Raw genomic sequence first — 21043 nt, 5'->3', positions numbered from 1 at the left:
AAACTTAAAACATCAAAATATATTAAAAGTGTTGTAAATATATTTTGAACATACTTTGATATATATGTATATATTGTTATAGGTTCGTGAATCAACCAGTGGCCAAGTCTTACTTTCCGACGAAGTAAAAATCTGTGAAAGTGAGTTATAGTCCCACTTTTAAAATCTAATATTTTTGGGATGAGAATACATGCAGGTTTTATAAATGATTTACAAAATAGACACAAGTACGTGAAACTACATTCTATGGTTGAATTATCGAAATCGAATATGCCCCTTTTTATTAAGTCTGGTAATCTAAGAATTAGGGAACAGACACCCTAATTGACGCGAATCCTAAAGATAGATCTATTGGGCCTAACAAACCCCATCCAAAGTACCGGATGCTTTAGTACTTCGAAATTTATATCATATCCGAAGGGTGTCCCGGAATGATGGGGATATTCTTATATATGCATCTTGTTATTGTCGGTTACCAGGTGTTCACCATATGAATGATTTTTATCTCTATGTATGGGATGTGTATTGAAATATGAAATCTTGTGGTCTATTGTTACGATTTGATATATATAGGTTAAACCTATAACTCACCAACATTTTTGTTGACGTTTTAAGCATGTTTATTCTCAGGTGATTATTAAGAGCTTCCGCTGTCGCATACTTAAATAAGGACAAGATTTGGAGTCCATGCTTGTATGATATTGTGTAAAAACTGCATTCAAGAAACTTATTTTGTTGTAACATATTTGTATTGTAAACCATTATGTAATGGTCGTGTGTAAACAGGATATTTTAGATTATCATTATTTGATAATCTACGTAAAGCTTTTTAAACCTTTATTGATTAAATAAAGGTTATGGTTTGTTTAAAAATGAATGCAGTCTTTGAAAAACGTCTCATATAGAGGTCAAAACCTCGCAACGAAATCAATTAATATGGAACGTTTTTAATCAATAAGAACGGGACATTTCAGATGAAGCCAAAAGGCTAGGACTTAAGGAAATAAAAGAGAGTGGCATGATGAAGACGGTGAACACGAGTGCCAGACCGATTAGTGGGGTGGCTAAAGACGTATATGTGAAGATTGGAGAATGGGAAGGAATGATTGATCTCTCAGTCGTGCCTATGGACGACTTCAAGTTGGTACTTGGGATGGAGTTCCTAGATAAGGTACGCGGTTTCCCTATGCCGTTTGCTAATTCACTGTGTATCTTGGATGGTGAGAAGACTTGTATGGTGTCAACCGAACGTGGAAGCAAGAGTGCATCCAAGTCACTTTCGGCCATGCAATTCAAGAAGGGGTACAACAAGAATGAGACATGCTATTTAGCGGTAGCAAAGCAAGAGACGGTTGAAGATAAGGGAAAACTAGAGGTACCCAAGGAAATTGAGAAGGTCCTTGATGAGTTCAAGGATGTCATGCCCAAGGAGTTACCAAAGAAGTTACCACCTAGAAGGGAGGTTGACCATACGATCGAGTTGGAGCCGGGATCAAAACCACCTTCCAAAGCCCCATACCGAATGCCACCACCTGAGTTGGAGGAGTTGCGAAGACAACTCAAGGAGTTGCTGGATGCGGGATACATCCGACCGTCAAAATCCCCGTATGGTGCTCCGATGCTATTTCAAAGAAAGAAGGATGGGTCCTTGAGGATGTGTATAGATTACCGGGCACTCAACAAGGTAACTATCAAGAACAAATACCCAATCCTACTTATTGCTGATTTGTTCGATCAACTTGGGAAGGCGAGATATTTCTCCAAGTTGACTTGAGATCGGGATATTATCAAGTCCGAATTGCCGAAGGAGATGAGGCTAAGACCACATGCGTGACGAGGTATGGCGCTTATGAATTTCTAGTCATGCCCTTTGGCTTAACCAATGCCCCTGCCACATTTTGTACTTTGATGAACAAATTATTTCACCACTTCCTCGACAAGTTCGTCGTGGTGTACTTGGATGACATAGTCGTGTATAGCGATACCATGGAAGATCATGTGAGGCACTTAAAGCAAGTATTCCAAGTACTAAGGGACAACGAGTTGTATGTGAAGCTAGAGAAATGTTCATTCGGATTAGAGGAGGTGGATTTTCTTGGACATCGAATTAAAAATGGGAAGTTACTCATGGACGGGGCTAAGGTCAAGGCAATTCAAGAGTGGGAGGCACCAATGAAGGTGACTGATTTACGATCTTTTCTTGGTTTAGTAAACTACTATCGTCGTTTTATCAAGGGATACTCGGCGAAAGCGGCTCCATTGACAGAATTGTTAAAGAAGAACAAAGCTTGGTTGTGGGATGAGAAATGTCAAGCAGCATTCGAAGAGTTGAAAGGAGCGGTCATGGAAGAACCGGTGTTGAGACTTCCGGATGTGACCATTCCGTTCGAGTTACACACAGACGCATCGGACTTTGCTATTGGAGGAGTTCTAATGCAAGAGGGTCACCCAATCGTGTTCGAAAGTCGAAAACTTAACGAGGTGGAAAGGAAGTACTCTGTGCAGGAGAAGGAGATGACGGCAGTGGTTCATTGTTTGAGGATATGAAGGCATTATCTTTTGGGATCAAGGTTCGTGATTAAGAAAGATAATGTGGCAACGAGTTATTTTCAAACCCAAAAGAAGTTGAGTCCCAAACAAGCTCGTTGGCAAGACTTCCTAGCCGAATTTGACTATGTGTTGGAGTATAAGCCTGGGAAAGCCAATGTGGTAGCTGATGCCCTAAGTCGTAAGGCGGAGTTTGCAGCGATCACAAAACCACAATTATTCCTTCAAGATCGTATAAAGGAGGGATTAGAGCATGATTCTATAGCCAAAAACCTTGTTGGATTGGCTCGGGATGGGAAAACGCGAAGGTTTTGGCTCAAGGGTGATCTATTATTCACCAAAGGAGACCGGTTATATGTGCCTAGGTGAGGTGATCTTAGACGGACAATCTTGAAGGAGTGTCATGATTCAAAGTGGGCTGGTCATCCAGGTATCAAGAGGACGCTGGCATTAGTAGAAGGCACTTATTATTGGCCAAGGATGGAAGACGACGTAGAGACGTACGTGCGGACATGCCTAATATGCCAACAAGACAAGATAGGACAACGCCAATCAGGAGGACTATTACAGCCGCTACCTACACCGAAAGGACCATGGGAGAGTGTTTCCATGGACTTCATTACTTGCTTACCCAAGTCGGAAGGGTGTGGGAGTATTATAGTCGTGGTAGACCGGTTTTCTAAGTATGGTACCTTCATAGCCGCATCATCTGAAGTTACCGCGGATGAAACCGCAAAACTATTTTTCAAGAATGTGGTGAAGTATTGGGGGATACCACATGTGATAGTAAGTGATCGAGATCCGAGGTTCACGGGGCATTTTTGGACAGAGTTGTTCAAGATCATGGGGACAGACTTGAATTTCTCCACGAGTTTTCATCCCCAAACGGATGGACAGACGGAAAGGGTGAATGCACTATTGGAGCTCTACCTTCGACACTATGTAAGTGCAAATCAACATGATTGGGCTAAGCTTCTTGATATTGCTCAGTTCTCTTATAACATGCAAAGGAGTGAGTCCACGGGGAAGAGTCCTTTTGAGTTGGTGACAGGACGCCAACCTTTGACCCCGAATGCTTTGGCCGCTTCATATGATGGAAGCAGCCCAGCCGCTTATAGAACGATGAAGGAGTGGCATGAACAAGCCGACTTGGCGAGAGCATCACTAGATAAGGCGGCCAAGAAAATGAAGAAATGGGCGGATGAGAAAAGACGACATGTTGAGTTCAAATTTGGGGACCAAGTGATGGTGAAGCTTTTACCTCAACAATTCAAAACATTTAGGAAGGTGCACAAAGGATTGATCCGGAGATATGAAGGCCTATTCCCGGTAATTGGACGTGTTGGGAACGTATCTTATCGAGTTCAACTACCGCCCAAGTTAAAGATTCATCCAGTCTTCCACGTAAGTTTTCTAAAACCTTATCATGGGGACGAGGAAGACCCAGAACGAGGAGTTTCCAAACGAGCACCAATGGCAGTTGCGACTTCGTTCGATCGTGAAGTGGAAGATATCTTGTTGCATCGAACGGTACGGAGACGAGGTGTGCCGAGCTATAGAGAATACCTAGTTAAGTGGCGTAACTTGCCCGATAGTGAAGCAAGCTGGGAAGCCAAAGACTTATTGTGGCAGTTCACAGACAAAATCAAGAAGTATCACGAGGATCACACGACGAGGACGTCGCGAGCTTAGGTGGGAGAGAATGTCACAACCCAACAAGTTTGTGGCCCAACCCACTAAGATTATGACCCAATTAAGAGTTTTAACCCAAGAACCTCATGGAAGGCCCAAGAACATCATGGAAGCTCCCTAGAACTTTCCCATGAGTTCTTCCATGGAATGGTATGGAATGTTCATGGAAATATCTATCTCCATTTATATACTTGAAGTTTCTAGTACTTAGATCCTAACCATTGATTTAGATTAATCTTAGCCATTCATTTTGTGTTAGGAGTAGTATAAATAGGGGTGGTCTCATTTGGCACACCACACCTCAAATCTCAAACATTCTCTCTTGTAAAGCATTCTCAAGCAATATAAGTATTTTCTTCAATTCCACTTGTTCTATAATATTTTCTCTTTTGGTTACTTGAATCGTTATAAGGTCCGAGTAAGACTAACTTAGTAGAGACTAAGTGCCGCACGTGAGCTTATCGAGATAAGTCCGTGACACTAAAGACATATTCAAAAAAGGTTTGACAAGTTATCAACATGATAATTTGTATGGTAAGCCCATGATTTCTTTAAATCAAAATTGAACACTAATTGTGGTGGTATATATAATATATTGACCTTTTTTTTTAAACGGCGATTTTTTTGGCATCAGTAGATCATTTCTTTCAACGACCCTCATCATGTGCACGTAACACACACGTTCGGGCAGAAACCCGAACCCGATCGACGGTACCCGGGAACACATCCATTCCGGCAGTGGTTCCGGGTAGGGGTTCGTGAACGAATCCGGTAAAACCTCCCTATAGGGTCAATATATACCATCATTATTGGTGTTCAATTGGTTTAAAGAAAATCATGTCATCCCTAAGGATCGAACCCATGACCTCTCTCTATCCCATGACACAAAGTACATGGGGAGAACTGTTGGGCTATGCCAGCAAGTTCATAATAATATATTGACCTTATATGGAGGTTTTACCGGCCCGCTCAATGGGATAATGGCTCGACCACATGCCCGTATGGATTGTGGTTCGATGTCCCCTGGTTGGCGGTTCGGGTTTTCTGCCCGAACGTGTGCACAGGTGACAAATGAAAGTATTCGTTACCGTCAGAGGCGGATTTAGACTGTAAGAGGGGGGGCGCCCGCCCCCGGTGAATTTTGAAATTTTAGTGTAAAAATTTTGGAAGTTTCGACTTTGCCCCCGGTGGATTTTTTTTGGCCCCAAAACCTATATATTTTGCCCCAAAAACTTCATATTTTGTCTAAAATTCTCCAAATTTTGCTCCAAAACCTTCAAATTTTACCCATAAATCTTCAAATTTTGCCTAAAAACTTCAATTTTTTGCCCTAAAACCTCCATATTTTACTCAAAAAATTGCTATGGTTTTAAAAAAAAATTCACCCCCGGTAAAAAAAAATCTTAGACCCGCCACTGGTTACCGTTAAAAAAAAAAAAGATAGCAAAATAAAACAAAACTAACGTTAACTCGAGAAACCAAGTAATCAATGTGTGAGCCATCACACTAAGGACCATAACAAGAACTAAACCAACCACACAAGTGTCTTTGAGGTAGAGATGGCAACGGATCGGATATTGATCGGGTGAGGCCGTATCCATATCCATTTATTTTTTTTAGTTTTCATCCATCCATATCCATATCCGTAGGGTGAAGTGCAGGGCCGGGCCTGATATTTTTGATGCCCAGTACGACTTGATATAAAGATGCCCTTATCATGTTTTATATTTCATAAAAGAGGACGGGAAAAGGCTCTTAAAGTTAATAAGTTATTGAAAATTTTAAGAATTAAGTAATATTACAGTTATAATATATAAATCATATATATAGTATATATTTATATCTTATATTTTATAAAAACAAGAATATATATATTTGCACTATTTAACAATACTCTGTATATATATCATACTCTTATTCCTACATAAAGTATTGTATTAAATTTTATATAAATATAATACGGAGTAACTTAAATTGCAACAATGTGAAAGGTAAAGTGTTTAAATGTATATTTATACAATACCAAGGACTATTTATAAACTATCATAGATGGAAACAGAAATTGAACTCGTCTTCACCACCAAGTCTGCAACTAATTTTCCCCACTAAAAAAACCCTAAAATTTTAAATATTCTTCAAGATTGCAACTATATAAACCTACTTAATACATAAATATATTTATATAATTGCTAATAACTGCTTAAAATCGATTATTATCTATAATAAAGTATCAAACTCGTACATAATAAAATTCGACCATCTAACCATTTGATGCCCCCTTTTGTGTGATGCCCGGTGCCGTCGCACGTCTCGCACAGCACCAGGCCCGGCCCTGGTGAAGGGGGTTAAGTGATAATTATCCATATCCGTTTAAATTTATCTTATTTTTAACAATTATAAGCGGTGGTTCATTATATACGATCAAAAGTAATATTTTTTAATAGTTTATGCGACCGAAAGTCACATTTCTACTAATCTATATAACAAATATTTAATAAATAGCCTATTAAATGTGTAAAGATATCGACATGTAAGTTGCTTACTTTTAGTTACATGGAATCACATTTAAACCACCAAAGTACGATAAATACATTTAAACTAAACAAAACAAAATATAAGAATAAAGTTATATTCTTAGAGAAAATATAACAAAAGATGAATATGAATATAATTAATGAAATATCACTACATAAATGATACTAATTTGAGTGATAAATTTATATATTTAGTTATTTCGAGTGAAAGCGGGTTCATCCATGGATGAAATTTTTTCGTTCATATCCATATCCATTTAGATCGTCCATATCCACGAATAATCGGGTGAATCAGATGGATATCCACCAGATCGGGCATCCATTGACATCCCTACTTTGAGGTTTATATCATGGGGATGTTGAGAATAAGTATAAACTAAAAAATGAAATTATAAAAATGTCTTTTTGTAATTGTGGGTTTATTTTAAATCTTTTTAAAAAATTAAAGGGCTTTTTCTGAAGTCTAGATAGTTCGAGGGGCATTGCTGTGAAGACTGGAAGCTGAGGGAGGGACTTTTACGTAAATATTGCGTTAGGTTAGATCATTCTTCTGGCTTTTTCATCCGTTGTGCGACTGTGCCTAAATTAGGGTTTACAACCTTCTTCTAATCTCTGCAGGTTTGTTCATGTTATCTTGAACATTTTTGTGATACTTTACTTAGTGACAGATTTAGTTCATGATTATTGTAACAGATTTAAGTTTATAATTCGTATTTACTTGCTAATTGAAGTTTATCTTGTGTGTTTCATTCATTTTTACGCTTTTATGTAAACTTTGTGTTTCTATATAAGCAAAATTTAGGGTTAGGTTAGATCATTATTCTGGGTTTTTCATTCGTTGTGCGATTGTGCCCCAAAATTAGGGTTTACAATCTTCTATTTCGTTCAAGTTTGTTCATGTTATGTTGAACATTTTTGTGAGAGTATACTTAGTGAGAGATTTAGTCATTTAAGTCATGCGTATTGTAACAGATTCAAGCTTATAGTTTGTATTTAATCTCTGTTTGAAGTTTTTCTCGTGTGTTCGTTCGTTATTATGTTTTTATGTAAACTTTGTGTATCTATATAAATAAATTTTAGGGTTAGGTTACATCATTCTTTTGGTATTCTCATTTGCTGTGTGATTGTGCCCAAAATTATGGTTTACAACCTTCTTTTATTTTGTTCAAGTTTGTTCTTGTTATCTTGAACATTTTTGTCAGAGTTTACCTATTGAGAGATTTAGTTATTGCAACAGATTCAAGTTTATAATTTGTATTGACACTCTGTTTGAAGCTTATCTTGTGTGTTCCTTCATTATTACGTTTTTGTTCAGATACGATGAATGATTTACCGGCACCATTGACCACTTTGGAGAAGATCGAGGCAGCTGGCCAAAAGAAGGAAGAAGGGAACACTTACTTTCATGCTGGTGAATATCTAGAAGCTGCAAAGTGTTATGAGAATGTACTGTCCTGTGTCTTGTTTCCTGTTTGTGGATGCAAAATGTGTTTATAAGAGCTTATGGATGTGCTAAACCTTGTTAATATTTTTAGGCTGCCAAGTTCATTGAAGATGACAATGATTTTAGTGAGGAGGAAAGGAATCAAACAAGAGCGTTAAAGGTCGCTTGCTACCTGAATGATGCAGCCTGTAAGCTGAAGCTGAGTGAGCTGAATGATGATTACCTAAAAGTTCCGAAGCTTTGCTCCAAGGTGTGTTGGAAAAAGATTTAATATTTTAATTCATTGTATATAAACGAAACAAATATATCTAGAAGGAAATTGGTCGTAAACTGATCATAAGAAAACAGGTCAAAAAACGCTTCACTCACTTGCTATTTAAACAGTTCACATTAAGAAATTTTGCAACAAGGTGCACTTATAAGGCTGTATGTTTTGACCTGAGCCCTGTTTGCCTGTTACTAAATATTTAATTTTTTTTCTGCAAAATGCAAACTAATGAATGTTATTGGATTTAGATGGATGTATACTGTAAATATCACAGATAGGTTGATATGGGTGAATTTATTTCAGGTGTTGGAAATTGATAGCACAAACATCAAGGCCTTGTATAGAAGGGCTAAAGCTTATGTTAATATTGCTGATCTGGACCTTGCAGAACGTGACCTTAAAAGGGCTCTTGAAATAGACCCGGGAAACAGGTAGGCAAGTTTATATTGTGCTTACTATTTACTATGTTAGGGTGAGTGTGCAGTTACTGACGTGTTTGTATTTTATTTATATATAATTTTTTTGTGTGTTGTTGATAATCAGAGATGTGAAGGATGAGTACCAAGTGTTGAATATGGCAAGAATGTCGCTAGGTGTTGCGGAAACATATTCGCCAGGTATCACAAGATGTTTCGATGACAAGAAGGAAAAGGCTAAGATCTAATTGTTTTGCGCAGAAAGAAGCTCCAAAGTTGTAATTAAAATGACCTGAGTTTGGTTGGTTGTCATTTTCTGTCTTTGTTGTACTCTGCTTATGCGGTTTGTACCTCGTAACTATGCATTATCTCTGTGAAACTTTGATTTACGAGTCACAAAGTTCACTGTTTGTAAGAACTTGCAATGGCTTAAAATTGCACAAACCTAACCATGTTAATCCTTTGAGAATCATAGAATCATCTCGTATGAGTCACAAAGTTAACTGTTTGTAAGAACTTACAATTGCACAACCTAACCATGTTGTTAATCCATTGAGAAGAAATCATCTTTCTTTACACATATATTTTACAGACATAATTGCAACTTGAAAAATTTAATGTCTGCATAACCAAATAGACCAAAACCATAGTTGATACTTCCAAAATGAATAGTTTGTGTTGTCATTTGTCTCAACGTATAACGTAGTAGAATGTTGTACAACTATTCAATCTAGCATCCTGCCTTTATAAGCTTTACTTTCAAATGTTTAAGGTTATGCACTTATGTGTGATTCCGGTGCACGAGCTTCCCAAGGTAGTAAATATAAGACCAACTAGTTGTGGTTTACTGTTTGTTTTTTTAGCGTTTGGACTATTTTTTTATGCATATATTTTGCACAACCGCTTTAAATTCGAAATACAATCATAACATAGTACCAAAATATTCAGTGTTCTGTTTTTGACCCATTCTCTCTCTCTCTCTCTCTCTCTCTCTCTCTCTCTCTCTCTCTCTCTCTCTCTCTCTCTCTCTCTCTCTCTCTCTCTCTGAAAGGACTCGTCCTAATCCACCTGGACGAAGTCATCAACATTTGGTCCCATTGCGATGATCGGCTCCAAGTAATGTCCTTATATTGAGCAAATGCACAGCGGAAGACTTAATTCGTACCTGAGAATAAACATGCTTTAAAGTGTCAACCAAATGGTTGGTGAGTTCATAGGTTTATCATAACAATCATTTCAATATGTTAATAGACCACAAGATTTCATAATCATAAACATAATACACTCGCAAGTGTATGTAAAGCATTCTAAGTGGTTGAGCACTTGGTAACCATACTTAACATTTAATCAACGTCGCATATTCCCTTTATTATGAAATCTCACTACACCGTACCAAGTGTAGTCACCAAAACGAAGTACTGTGCAACCGTTGAATACTGGTCGTCCAGTCCGGTTGGGGTTGTCAGACCTGATAGATCTATCAACAGGATTCGCGTTTACAATACCCATGTAAATAATAGTTACCAAGCTACAGGGAAATATGCCAGTGGTACAACTCAACGTAGAATATATTTTTAAGTACTTGTGTCTATTTTGTAAACATTTATAAAAGCAGCGCATGTATTCTCAGCCCAAAAATATATATTGCAAAAGCAATTAAAAAGGGAGCAAATGAAACTCACTTTTGCCTTGAAGTTATTTAATTCGACTTGGTCTCCGATAGATGTCACGAACCTAACCATATATATAATATATCAACATATTTTCTTTTTAAGTAATCGTTACATATATATATATACTTTTAATACTTTTAATATTTTCTTAGTCCGTAGTTAGCAGTCCGATGTTAGTGGTCCACAATTAGTTGCTTAAATAAAATAAATAAAGACCCCATCGTATTCGTATTGATCAGAATTAATCTCGACCCATGGTACCATGTTGTCAAATGACGTGTTGCGTACATAAAGTACCGTGTTGTCAAATGACGTGTTGCGTACAATCATGAGGTCTTATGATTAATCTTCTTGTGTTGTTTACGGGTGGTCATGAAATATATAAAATCAAATCATAAGTAATTATATATAAAATATCATATTAATTAGAAAAGATATGATTAATTTACTTTTTCTCCAAATATTTTCGTAGCTAAACTAGCTTCGGATACCCAATCTTGTTTAGTCGTAGTTTCTTCATTACAACTCCGTTTTTGTTGGTTCAACTTGCCACTTCCTTGGATCGAGTCAAATTTTAAGAATATGAACTGAAAATACCTTAGTTTGTATTCGAAATCATAGGTTATAGGTCAAACTTTGGTGAAACTTATGAAAGTGATCATTTTTCATCATAAAAACAACATTTAATGATCATTTTTCTAAAAATACTTACACTTTGAGTTAAACCATGAAATTTTTATGTGTTAACATATTCATAAGAAATATCATTTTTCCAGAACATGAACTTCCAATTCAAAGTTCAAGATGGTTTTTAATTATCCAACCCAAAACAGCCCCCGGTTGCACTCCGACGACGTAGATTCAGTTTTTAAGATGTTCTTTGTAAAACCAAGTTATATCTTGTTAGGTTAGCATATCATTATAATATATTACAGGTCTTGAAGTGTTTTTAAAAGTCAAGTTAGAAGGATCTATTTAGTTTGCGAACAAGTTTGAAATCATTCAAACTATGTTCTTGTTGTTAAAATTTTATACCACAAAATAAGATAGCTATATGAATATGAATTGAATAAGATTATGAACAAGGTTACTACCTCAAGTTACTTGGATAAAGTTACTGCAAAAGATAAGAAATAATCTTGGAATCAAAGAGTGGTGGAGTTAGATCAAAAGGTTGGAAGTAAACTTCTTCAAATGGGTGGTTATTTTGATATGTTCTTTAAAGAGTTTTCTTATGGTGTTTAAGGCTTATAATTGAAGTTAAATGATGGGGAAAATGCTTGGAGATGATCAAGTATGAAGTTAGGAGTATTTTGAGAGAGAAATGAGGGTGTAGGTATGAGAAAATGGAGTGAAGAAATGGTGTTCATTTATAAAAACGTTTTTAGTTTATAAAGAAAGAAAAGGATTCCTAATTTTGTTTTCTTACTAATAATTCATACTACTTGACAAATCCTAGTTACCTCATATCTAGGGCAGTAATAATGTTGATTAGTATGTTGATTTGATGTGTATATACCAATAGTAAATACGTATAGAAGCTGGGTATGATACGGGTACATATACCCTAGATATACGTATAGAAATCTTGAGGAAACGGAACGAGAATTCAAATATAGCTATCTTTTGTGAATATACTTATATTGTTTTATGTATTTAAGTCCTTAAAAAGTGATTAAATACATTATATATACGATACATTTATAAGCATTATAGATTATAAGTATATATATATCAAAGAATGTTACGTATAGTTATCGTTTTGAAAACTTAAGTTAGTAGTTTAAAAATATACTTATAACTCATTGTCATTAGTACACAATGAGATGTTAAACCATCCTTAGATCATGTTAAATATATATAAATACATATATATACACAAACGTATAATTATCGTATGTTATATAGTTCGTGATATCATCGGTCATATTGGACGGTCAAACGTTGTGTAAAACTATTTTCAAAAACACAAGTCTCAACAATTTGGATTGCTTATCATGTTGGTATGGTTTAATTTATGTTAATATTAATCTCATAAGTATAATTTGGTCGAAAAATTCCGGGTCATTACAGTACCTACCCGTTAAAGAAATTTCGTCCCCGAAATTTGATAGAGGTTGTTATGGATAACAATAAGAAGGTTTTCATAACAAATATAAGGTGATAATGGAGTTTTATCATCATTGAGTAATGTAGATAAAACGACTCGATTATGCGAAGAATATAAATGAGACTATCGTAAAAGAGTGAGATGAGTAAAATATATTCGTCTTAACCGATGACGTAGTTATGATTGATTTCCGGGATTTAAGGGATTTAAAGAGAATCTTACGTAATAAGATTTGGTTCTTTGGTGATTAAGGAAATCAGGATCTTCTTTGATTATATGCAATAATCTGTTTCGATTGCTCTGTCGGATATTTCACTATAAATTCACCCCTTCGTTTCATTATTTTCCACGACTCACACCTTCTATTTTTTCTCCCTTGATTCTTACTTTAAAGCATTCATCAATATGCTCCATCCAGTCCTGATTCTTGATATACTCCTAACTTTTATATCTGTCATTCTTCTTTTTCATCTACCACTAGAAGAATCTATTTACTTCTACTATACTCTTGTGTTTATAGTGTTTCTAATTCTCCCGTGTCTCTATATTTCTATCTGCATCGATATACACGGTTTGTAAATTTCGGGGTTATTATCGGAGTTTATATTCTTCATTATTTTTCGGAGCTTCATGCTTTCGTTTTCTCTTCCCGACTTCGAGTCAAGCGAGTAATGGTCCGGAATTCGTAGATATGAAATTCAGAATGAACATAGCTAATGCTCTAAGAAGAAAATGGTAATAGAACGATTTTGATTTGTTAAATTACCAGAATACCCTGGAGAAGACCGAGTCATCCAGAAAAATATTCTCTTGATATGTTTAGAGATTAGATAGAATGTAAGAGTCGTGTAAATGGCACATGATGACGGTACTGTGAATCATCATGCTTCATTAGAAACTCAGCATGACTTACTGTAATATAATGACGTTGATCAAGTTTCATTATATTATACTAATCCATGCTTCAGTTCCCAACACTACTTCAAAACATTCATATTTTAAACTCGAAGGTTTCAGAATTTAGAAACTAACACAGTTTCTTTTATGTTGCAGATATTACGAAGAGATAAATGATCTCAGATAAGAATAGTTGTGAAAATATCGCCAGAAATATGGAGGATATTTATAATAGAACATACGAGAATATCTTAGAATTTCTAATATCAATGGATGATGAAGAAGATTTGTCTGTGAAGGTTTAGAATGAGAAAAAAGATGTTTCAACAGGCACAGTATCATTTGGATTCTTTGAAGGCAAACTTATTCTTTGTGATTTGTCCACGGCTTTCTTCATAGTTTCGCATAATCCGCTTTTCGGTACTAAATTTTCTATCGAGCGTTCCTAACACTCCTTTCTTTATCATCAAACTTTTGGCCATTAAGATCATCTACAACATGCTGCTTCGTCAGCGTTTTCAAAGTTACCTGATCTGGGTCATCGGTTATCAAACCGAGGTAGTTTCAGGAGAATTGTGTTTTTTTAGAATGATTAATCGCTGATGGTAATATTGTGGAATATAAAAGGTTCCCCAGTAACAATAAAGAGTACGCATATATATCGCGGTTATAATAAAGTTGTTTCGGATGAATAGTCGGAGTTGACTTGCTGGAGTTGTGACAAAATTAGCTACTTTGGAAAGGGATTGCAAAACGATCTTCGGTAATAACAATGTCAAAGGAACTAGAACAGATACGTGTCAAACGTTTACTCAGTTTCTGAGGGTTTTTCAGGTGCATAACTATATGCATCAATCTTTTCTTCCGTAGATGAAGTGCGGTTGGTTTATCCTCTCGATTGAGGTGTTTTTAAGAATCATGATAGATTTGAACGCTGATTGTAATCGTCGAGATACAATGAGGTTTAAGATGAAATCAAGTGGCAATCTTGAAGAAATGTTTAGTTTCATATGTTATAATCAATATTTTAATTCATTTTAATTGTCCAATGTCATTAGTCCACAGTCGATAGTCTACAGTAACAGTCCAATAATTCATATATAGTTTAATATATAATATACGAATTAATTAATACGTGTCGTGACCCGTATACGTCTCAGACTCGATCACAACTCAAACTATATATATTATTGTAGAATCAACCTCAACCCTGTATAGAGAACTCGATCATTACTGCATATAGAGTGTCTATGGTGATTCCAAATAATATATATAGATGCGTCGATATGATATGTCAAAACATTGTATACGTGTCCCGATATTTAAAGTGCATAAGATAATTACAGAAATTAAATGACGATAAATAAAAGTGCGATAATTAAATTGCGATAAATAAACTGCGATAAATAAAATGTAATCAGTTAGCTAGGAACAGTTAGCTGGAACAGTTAGCGTGGATTCTTAACAAAAATTTTCATAGTTAATGTGTTTTTTTCTAACAGATTTTATTTTGTCATATGTTTTCTTTATATGCCACTTGTTAGATTCTGGGAAGTCAAAATCCAAATATGAAATTGAATGAAAATGGTTATTCTGCGGTGAACGGATACGTATATCGGTGGTTGTAAGTAGGATAGTAAATGACTGTTGAATCAGCTTCGACGAATGTACAATGTAACTTGTTAAGATGAAATCTAATTATTCCTCGGGTATTACCTACCCGTTAAAAAAAAAATTTCACCATTAATATTTTGTACAAAATAACTTTTAATTACAATCTTTATGAAAACATATATACATATATATTTTCTTCAGATGAAATCATGAATTTAATGAGTTAATATGATATTAATCTCATTTGCTTTTCGGTTTGAGCTAGAATAAGAAATCTCTAAAACTTTTTGAAACCACATATTCTTCGCAGAATATCAATGAAGTTATGGATCAATACTTCATCGTTCATTATTGTTGGTACTCCTTGGTATCTATGGTGCGTATGATGTTGATGTTTGTGGGACAGATTATGATGTCGAGACGTGTGATGCGGATGTTGTTTGTTAGTGGTGATGATGGTATTGTTGATGTTATTGATGGTGGTGCTGATTATGCTGCTGGTGCTGCTGCTGGTGTTTGCAACCTTCGCACCATGTTCTCCAAAGCCGTCACGCGAGCGCGAAGTTCGTTAACTTCTGCTAGTATACCGGGATGATTGGCGGTTGGAGCGAGCGAATGAACAAGATTTGTAATATGGGATAGTATATAATCGTGACGAGATACTCTAGAAATGAGAGAGAAAATGGTGTTTCGAATAGGTTCGCCGGTAAGTGCTTCAGGTTCATCGCCAAGAGGGCAATTTGGTGGATGGAATGGATCACCTTCTTCTTGTCTCCAGTGATTTAGTATATTACGAACCCATCCCCAATTCATCCAGAATAGATGATGGGAAATTGGTTGATCCATTCCGGTGACGCTGCTTTCGGAGCCCGAATGGAAATCCATATCGGCATAACTGTCGGAATCTGAAGAATTCGAACTAGATGCGGAATCCATCTTGTATAATGGGGAAAATGAATTTTTGGTATGGAATAGATTATAGGAGTTAGATTTGGTACTCTTCAATACATAATTTACATATGTATATATAATACCAAAATCCCGTAAATTACGGAGAATCTTTGAAAAGGTATCAGTCAAAGTTCGCAATAACAGATATGCTAAGATAAGAATTCGTCTATACACTATCAATGCAGTAAATGCAGTAAAACGTGTCTAGACTTATGGATGATAAGCAGGTAATTTCCTAAGGATGATAAGCAGATGATTTCTGACTAGAAATGATAAGCAAAACTTTTGACATGTAGACACGGCCGAAGTCCAGACTCATTAATGCATCCTAACAACTACTAGTTAGACACACTAATGCAAGACCTGGTTCGCTACGACCACCGCTCTGATACCAACTGAAAGGACCCGTCCTAATCCACCTGGACGAAGTCATCAACATTTGGTCCCATTGCGATGATCGGCTCCAAGTAATGTCCTTATATTGAGCAAATGCACAGCGGAAGACTTAATTCGTACCTGAGAATAAACATGCTTTAAAGTGTCAACCAAAAGGTTGGTGAGTTCATAGGTTTATCATAACAATCATTTCAATATGTTAATAGACCACAAGATTTCATAATCATAAACATAATACACTCGCAAGTGTATGTAAAGCATTTTAAGTGGTTGAGCACTTGGTAACCATACTTAACATTTAATCAACGTCGCATATTCCCTTTATTATGAAATCTCACTACACCGTACCAAGTGTAGTCACCAAAACGAAGTACTGTGCAACCGTTGAATACTGATCGTCCAGTCCGGTTGGGGTTGTCAGGCCCGATAGATCTATCAACAGGATTCGCGTTTACAATACCCATGTAAATAGTAGTTACCAAGCTACAGGGAAATATGCCAGTGGTACAACTCAACGTAGAATATATTTTTAAGTACTTGTGTCTATTTTGTAAACATTTATAAAAGCAGCGCATGTATTCTCAGCCCAAAAATATATATTGCAAAAGCAATTAAAAAGGGAGCAAATGAAACTCACTTTTGCCTTGAAGGTATTTAATTCGACTTGGTCTCCGATAGATATCACGAACCTAACCATATATATAATATATCAACATATTTTCTTTTTAAGTAATCGTTACATATATATATATATATATATATATATATATATATATATATATATATATATATATATATATACTTTTAATACTTTTAATATTTTCTTAGTCCGTAGTTAGCAGTCCGATGTTAGTGGTCCACAATTAGTTGCTTAAATAAAATAAATAAAGACCCCATCGTATTCGTATTGATCAGAATTAATCTCAACCCATGGTACCACGTTGTCAAATGACGTGTTGCGTACATAAAGTACCGTGTTGTCAAATGACGTGTTGCGTACAATCATGAGGTCTTATGATTAATCTTCTCGTGTTGTTTAGGGTGGTCCTGAAATATATAAAATCAAATCATAAGTAATTATATATAAAATATCATATTAATTAGAAAATATATGATTAATTTACTTTTTCTCCAAATATTTTCGTAGCTAAACTAGCTTCGGATACCCAATCTTGTTTTAGTCGTAGTTTCTTCATTACAACTCCGTTTTTGTTGGTTCAACTTGCCACTTCTTTGGATCGAGTCAAATTTTAAGAATATGAACTGAAAATACCTTAGTTTGTATTCGAAATCATAGGTTATAGGTCAAACTTTGGTGAAACTTATGAAAGTGATCATTTTCCATCATAAAAACAACATTTAATGATCATTTTTCTAAAAATACTTACACTTTGAGTTAAACCATGAAATTTTCATGTGTTAACATATTCATAAGAAATATCATTTTTCCAGAACATGAACTTCCAATTCAAAGTTCAAGATGGTTTTTAATTATCCAACCCAAAACAGCCCTCGGTTGCACTCCGACGACGTAGATTCAGTTTTTAAGATGTTCTTTGTAAAACCAAGTTATATCTTGTTAGGTTAGCATATCATTATGATATATTACAGGTCTTGAAGTGTTTTTAAAAGTCAAGTTAGAAGGATCTATTTAGTTTGCGAACAAGTTTGAAATCATTCAAACTATGTTCTTGTTGTTAAAATTTTATACCACAAAATAAGATAGCTATATGAATATGAATTGAATAAGATTATGAACAAGGTTACTACCTCAAGTTACTTGGATAAAGTTACTGCAAAAGATAAGAAATAATCTTGGAATCAAAGAGTGATGGAGTTAGATTAAAAGGTTGGAAGTAAACTTCTTCAAATGGGTGGTTATTTTGATATGTTCTTGAAAGAGTTTTCTTATGGTGTTTAAGGCTTATAATTGAAGCTAAATGATGGGGAAAATGCTTGGAGATGATCAAGTATGAATTTAGGAGTATTTTGAGAGAGAAATGAGGGTGTAGGTATGAGAAAATGGAGTGAAGAAATGGTGTTCATTTATAAAAACGTTTTTAGTTTATAAAGAAAGAAAAGGATTCCTAATTTTGTTTTCTTACTAATAATTCATACTACTTGACAAATCCTAGTTACCTCATATCTAGGGCAGTAATAATGTTGATTAGGATGTTGATTTGATGTGTATATATCAATAGTAAATACGTATAGAAGCTGGGTATGATACGGGTACATATACCCTAGATATACGTATAGAAATCTTGAGGAAACGGAACGAGAATTCAAATATAGCTATCTTTTGTGAATATACTTATATTGTTTTATGTATTTAAGTCCTTAAAAAGTGATTAAATACATTATATATACGATACATGTATAAGCGTTATAGATTATAAGTATATATATCAAAGAATGTTACGTATAGTTATCGTTTTGAAAACTTAAGTTAGTAGTTTCAAAATATACTTATAACTCATTGTCATTAGTACACAATGAGATGTTAAACCATCCTTAGATCATGTTAAATATATATAAATACATATATATACACAAACGTATAATTATCGTATGTTATATAGTTCGTGATATCATCGGTCATATTGGACGGTCAAAGGTTGTGTAAAACTATTTTCAAAAACACAAGTCTCAACAATTTGGATTGCTTATCATGTTGGTATGGTTTAATTTATGTTAATATTAATCTCATAAGTATAATTTGGTCGGAAAATTCCGGGTCATTACACTCTCTCTCTCTCTCTCTCTCTCTCTATATATATATATATATATATATATATATATATATATATATATATATATATATATATATATATATATATATATATATATATTAACCTGGGTATCCAAACGGTCAACTTGACTAATCCAAGGGCGACTACTCGCTACGCGAGCAGCCCGGAGTCATTGCAGGCGAACCTCCGTGGCCATGAGTGGATAATTGTGGGTGTCTGGAATCAAACCCTTGACCTCCACTATGAAAGGCCAGGGTCTTAACCATTCAACCACCACAATCATGGTTACCCATTCTCTATATTTTCTAGTCCTGCATCATTAGATATTCATGAAGATTTAAATCTAATTTGGCACAAATAGGAAATTAGAAATTTTTCTTTTTTGCTATTATTACCATATTAACTATTAGACAAAAATGGTGAATAGTAACCAGAAGCAATTTCGTCATTTCACCTTTTTTTCCCAAAAAAAGCCCCCCACTTTGTTCAATAATTAAAATCGACCCCCAACCAGCGGGGTAAAGTGTCACATAATCATTTTCATAAAAAATCTTAAATAAACTCTACCCAAATATTCAACGGGTCATATCTTCTCGCTCGCAACGAGTTAAATTTTTCCGACACTATCGTTAAACTCGAATAATTTTAAGAACACAATGTCACTAACTATACGCAAAACGGACGTTTTTTAAAAAACGCTAAATATTTGAGGTACTTTTCATACACGTTGATTTTGCATTAATTTTTTAAAAGCCGACAATTCCATAGCGAAACGCGGAGATGCACATATATTGTTAATTTAAAATAACATTTAAATCTTTCACGGGTTAAACCTTTTAGTTCGATTCGAGTTGCGCTTTAACGACATCATCGTTAGCCACGAAATAATTTTACAAACTAAACGCAATAAAATACATTGAAAACCGAACCCCCGGCGCGAAGCGAGGGTTCGAAAACTAGTTATGACACATTTGCCCTCATCATAAAAATATTGTATTATTACCTTATCAGTGGTGCAACGTGCGAGCAACATTTTTTGGGCAGGACTTGTTTGTGGCCATGACCCATTTGCGACCTTGATAACCTAGTCGTGCCCTTGTCGTGACCTCGATTTCTTGGTTATGACCGCGTCGTGCTTGGTCACCGCAGTTCTCACATGTACACGATGTGCAACAGTGTTATGACATCATAGCCGCCTAGATTTCTTAGTTATAACCCGATGGCCCAAATTTATGAATAATTCAGAATAAAAGAGTCAAATTTAAAAGGAAAAAAATAAGAGAGTAAGAGACACATTCCCACTACCCCGACTGCTTTGTTTAAAATCTTTTCTGGAATTACTCCTTTGAATATAGGGTCGGCCAATTCAAAGAGACAAAACACTAATGGAGAAAAAAATCTCCTTTTCCCCTGAAGAAAACTTAATTACTTTTTGTTTTAATATTTCGGATTTATGAGTTACAAAAACTGTAAGATTTTTGTAAGCTTTAGGATTTATGAGTTGTAAAAAACTTAAAGCAAGGTGAAAATTGTAAAAAGGGTGAAAGCTTTAGTATGTATGAGTTCAGAAGCATATAAAAACAGTGAAAAAGGTGAAAAAAAGTTACAAGATTTTGGTCATTTGTAGGCTAACTAGTGCAGAGACCCGTGGATTCACGAGATTTTAAAGAAAAAATTATTGAATGATATGTTATATTTGAAGAATGTTATTTAACCGAGATGTGGATGTTATATAAGCAACGTGTCGA

General features: G+C 35.2%; 1 protein-coding gene across 1 annotated transcript; it reads left to right on the top strand.

The window, feature by feature from the left end:
• The first annotated feature begins 7331 nt into the window (after positions 1-7331).
• Positions 7332-9319, top strand: LOC139879359 (peptidyl-prolyl cis-trans isomerase FKBP62-like). Its single transcript, XM_071865416.1, has 5 exons — positions 7332-7391; positions 8089-8219; positions 8309-8467; positions 8789-8916; positions 9029-9319. Exons 2-5 carry the CDS (start codon positions 8094-8096, stop codon positions 9147-9149), a joined length of 534 nt encoding a protein of 177 aa, XP_071721517.1. The 5' UTR covers positions 7332-7391; positions 8089-8093; the 3' UTR covers positions 9150-9319.
• The last annotated feature ends 11724 nt before the right edge of the window (positions 9320-21043 follow it).

This window comes from Rutidosis leptorrhynchoides, chromosome 1 (genome assembly GCF_046630445.1).
Source record: "Rutidosis leptorrhynchoides isolate AG116_Rl617_1_P2 chromosome 1, CSIRO_AGI_Rlap_v1, whole genome shotgun sequence".
Lineage (NCBI taxonomy): Eukaryota > Viridiplantae > Streptophyta > Magnoliopsida > Asterales > Asteraceae > Rutidosis > Rutidosis leptorrhynchoides.
Note: the sequence above shows the minus strand (reverse complement) of the source record. Positions and strands in the feature narration are given on the sequence as shown.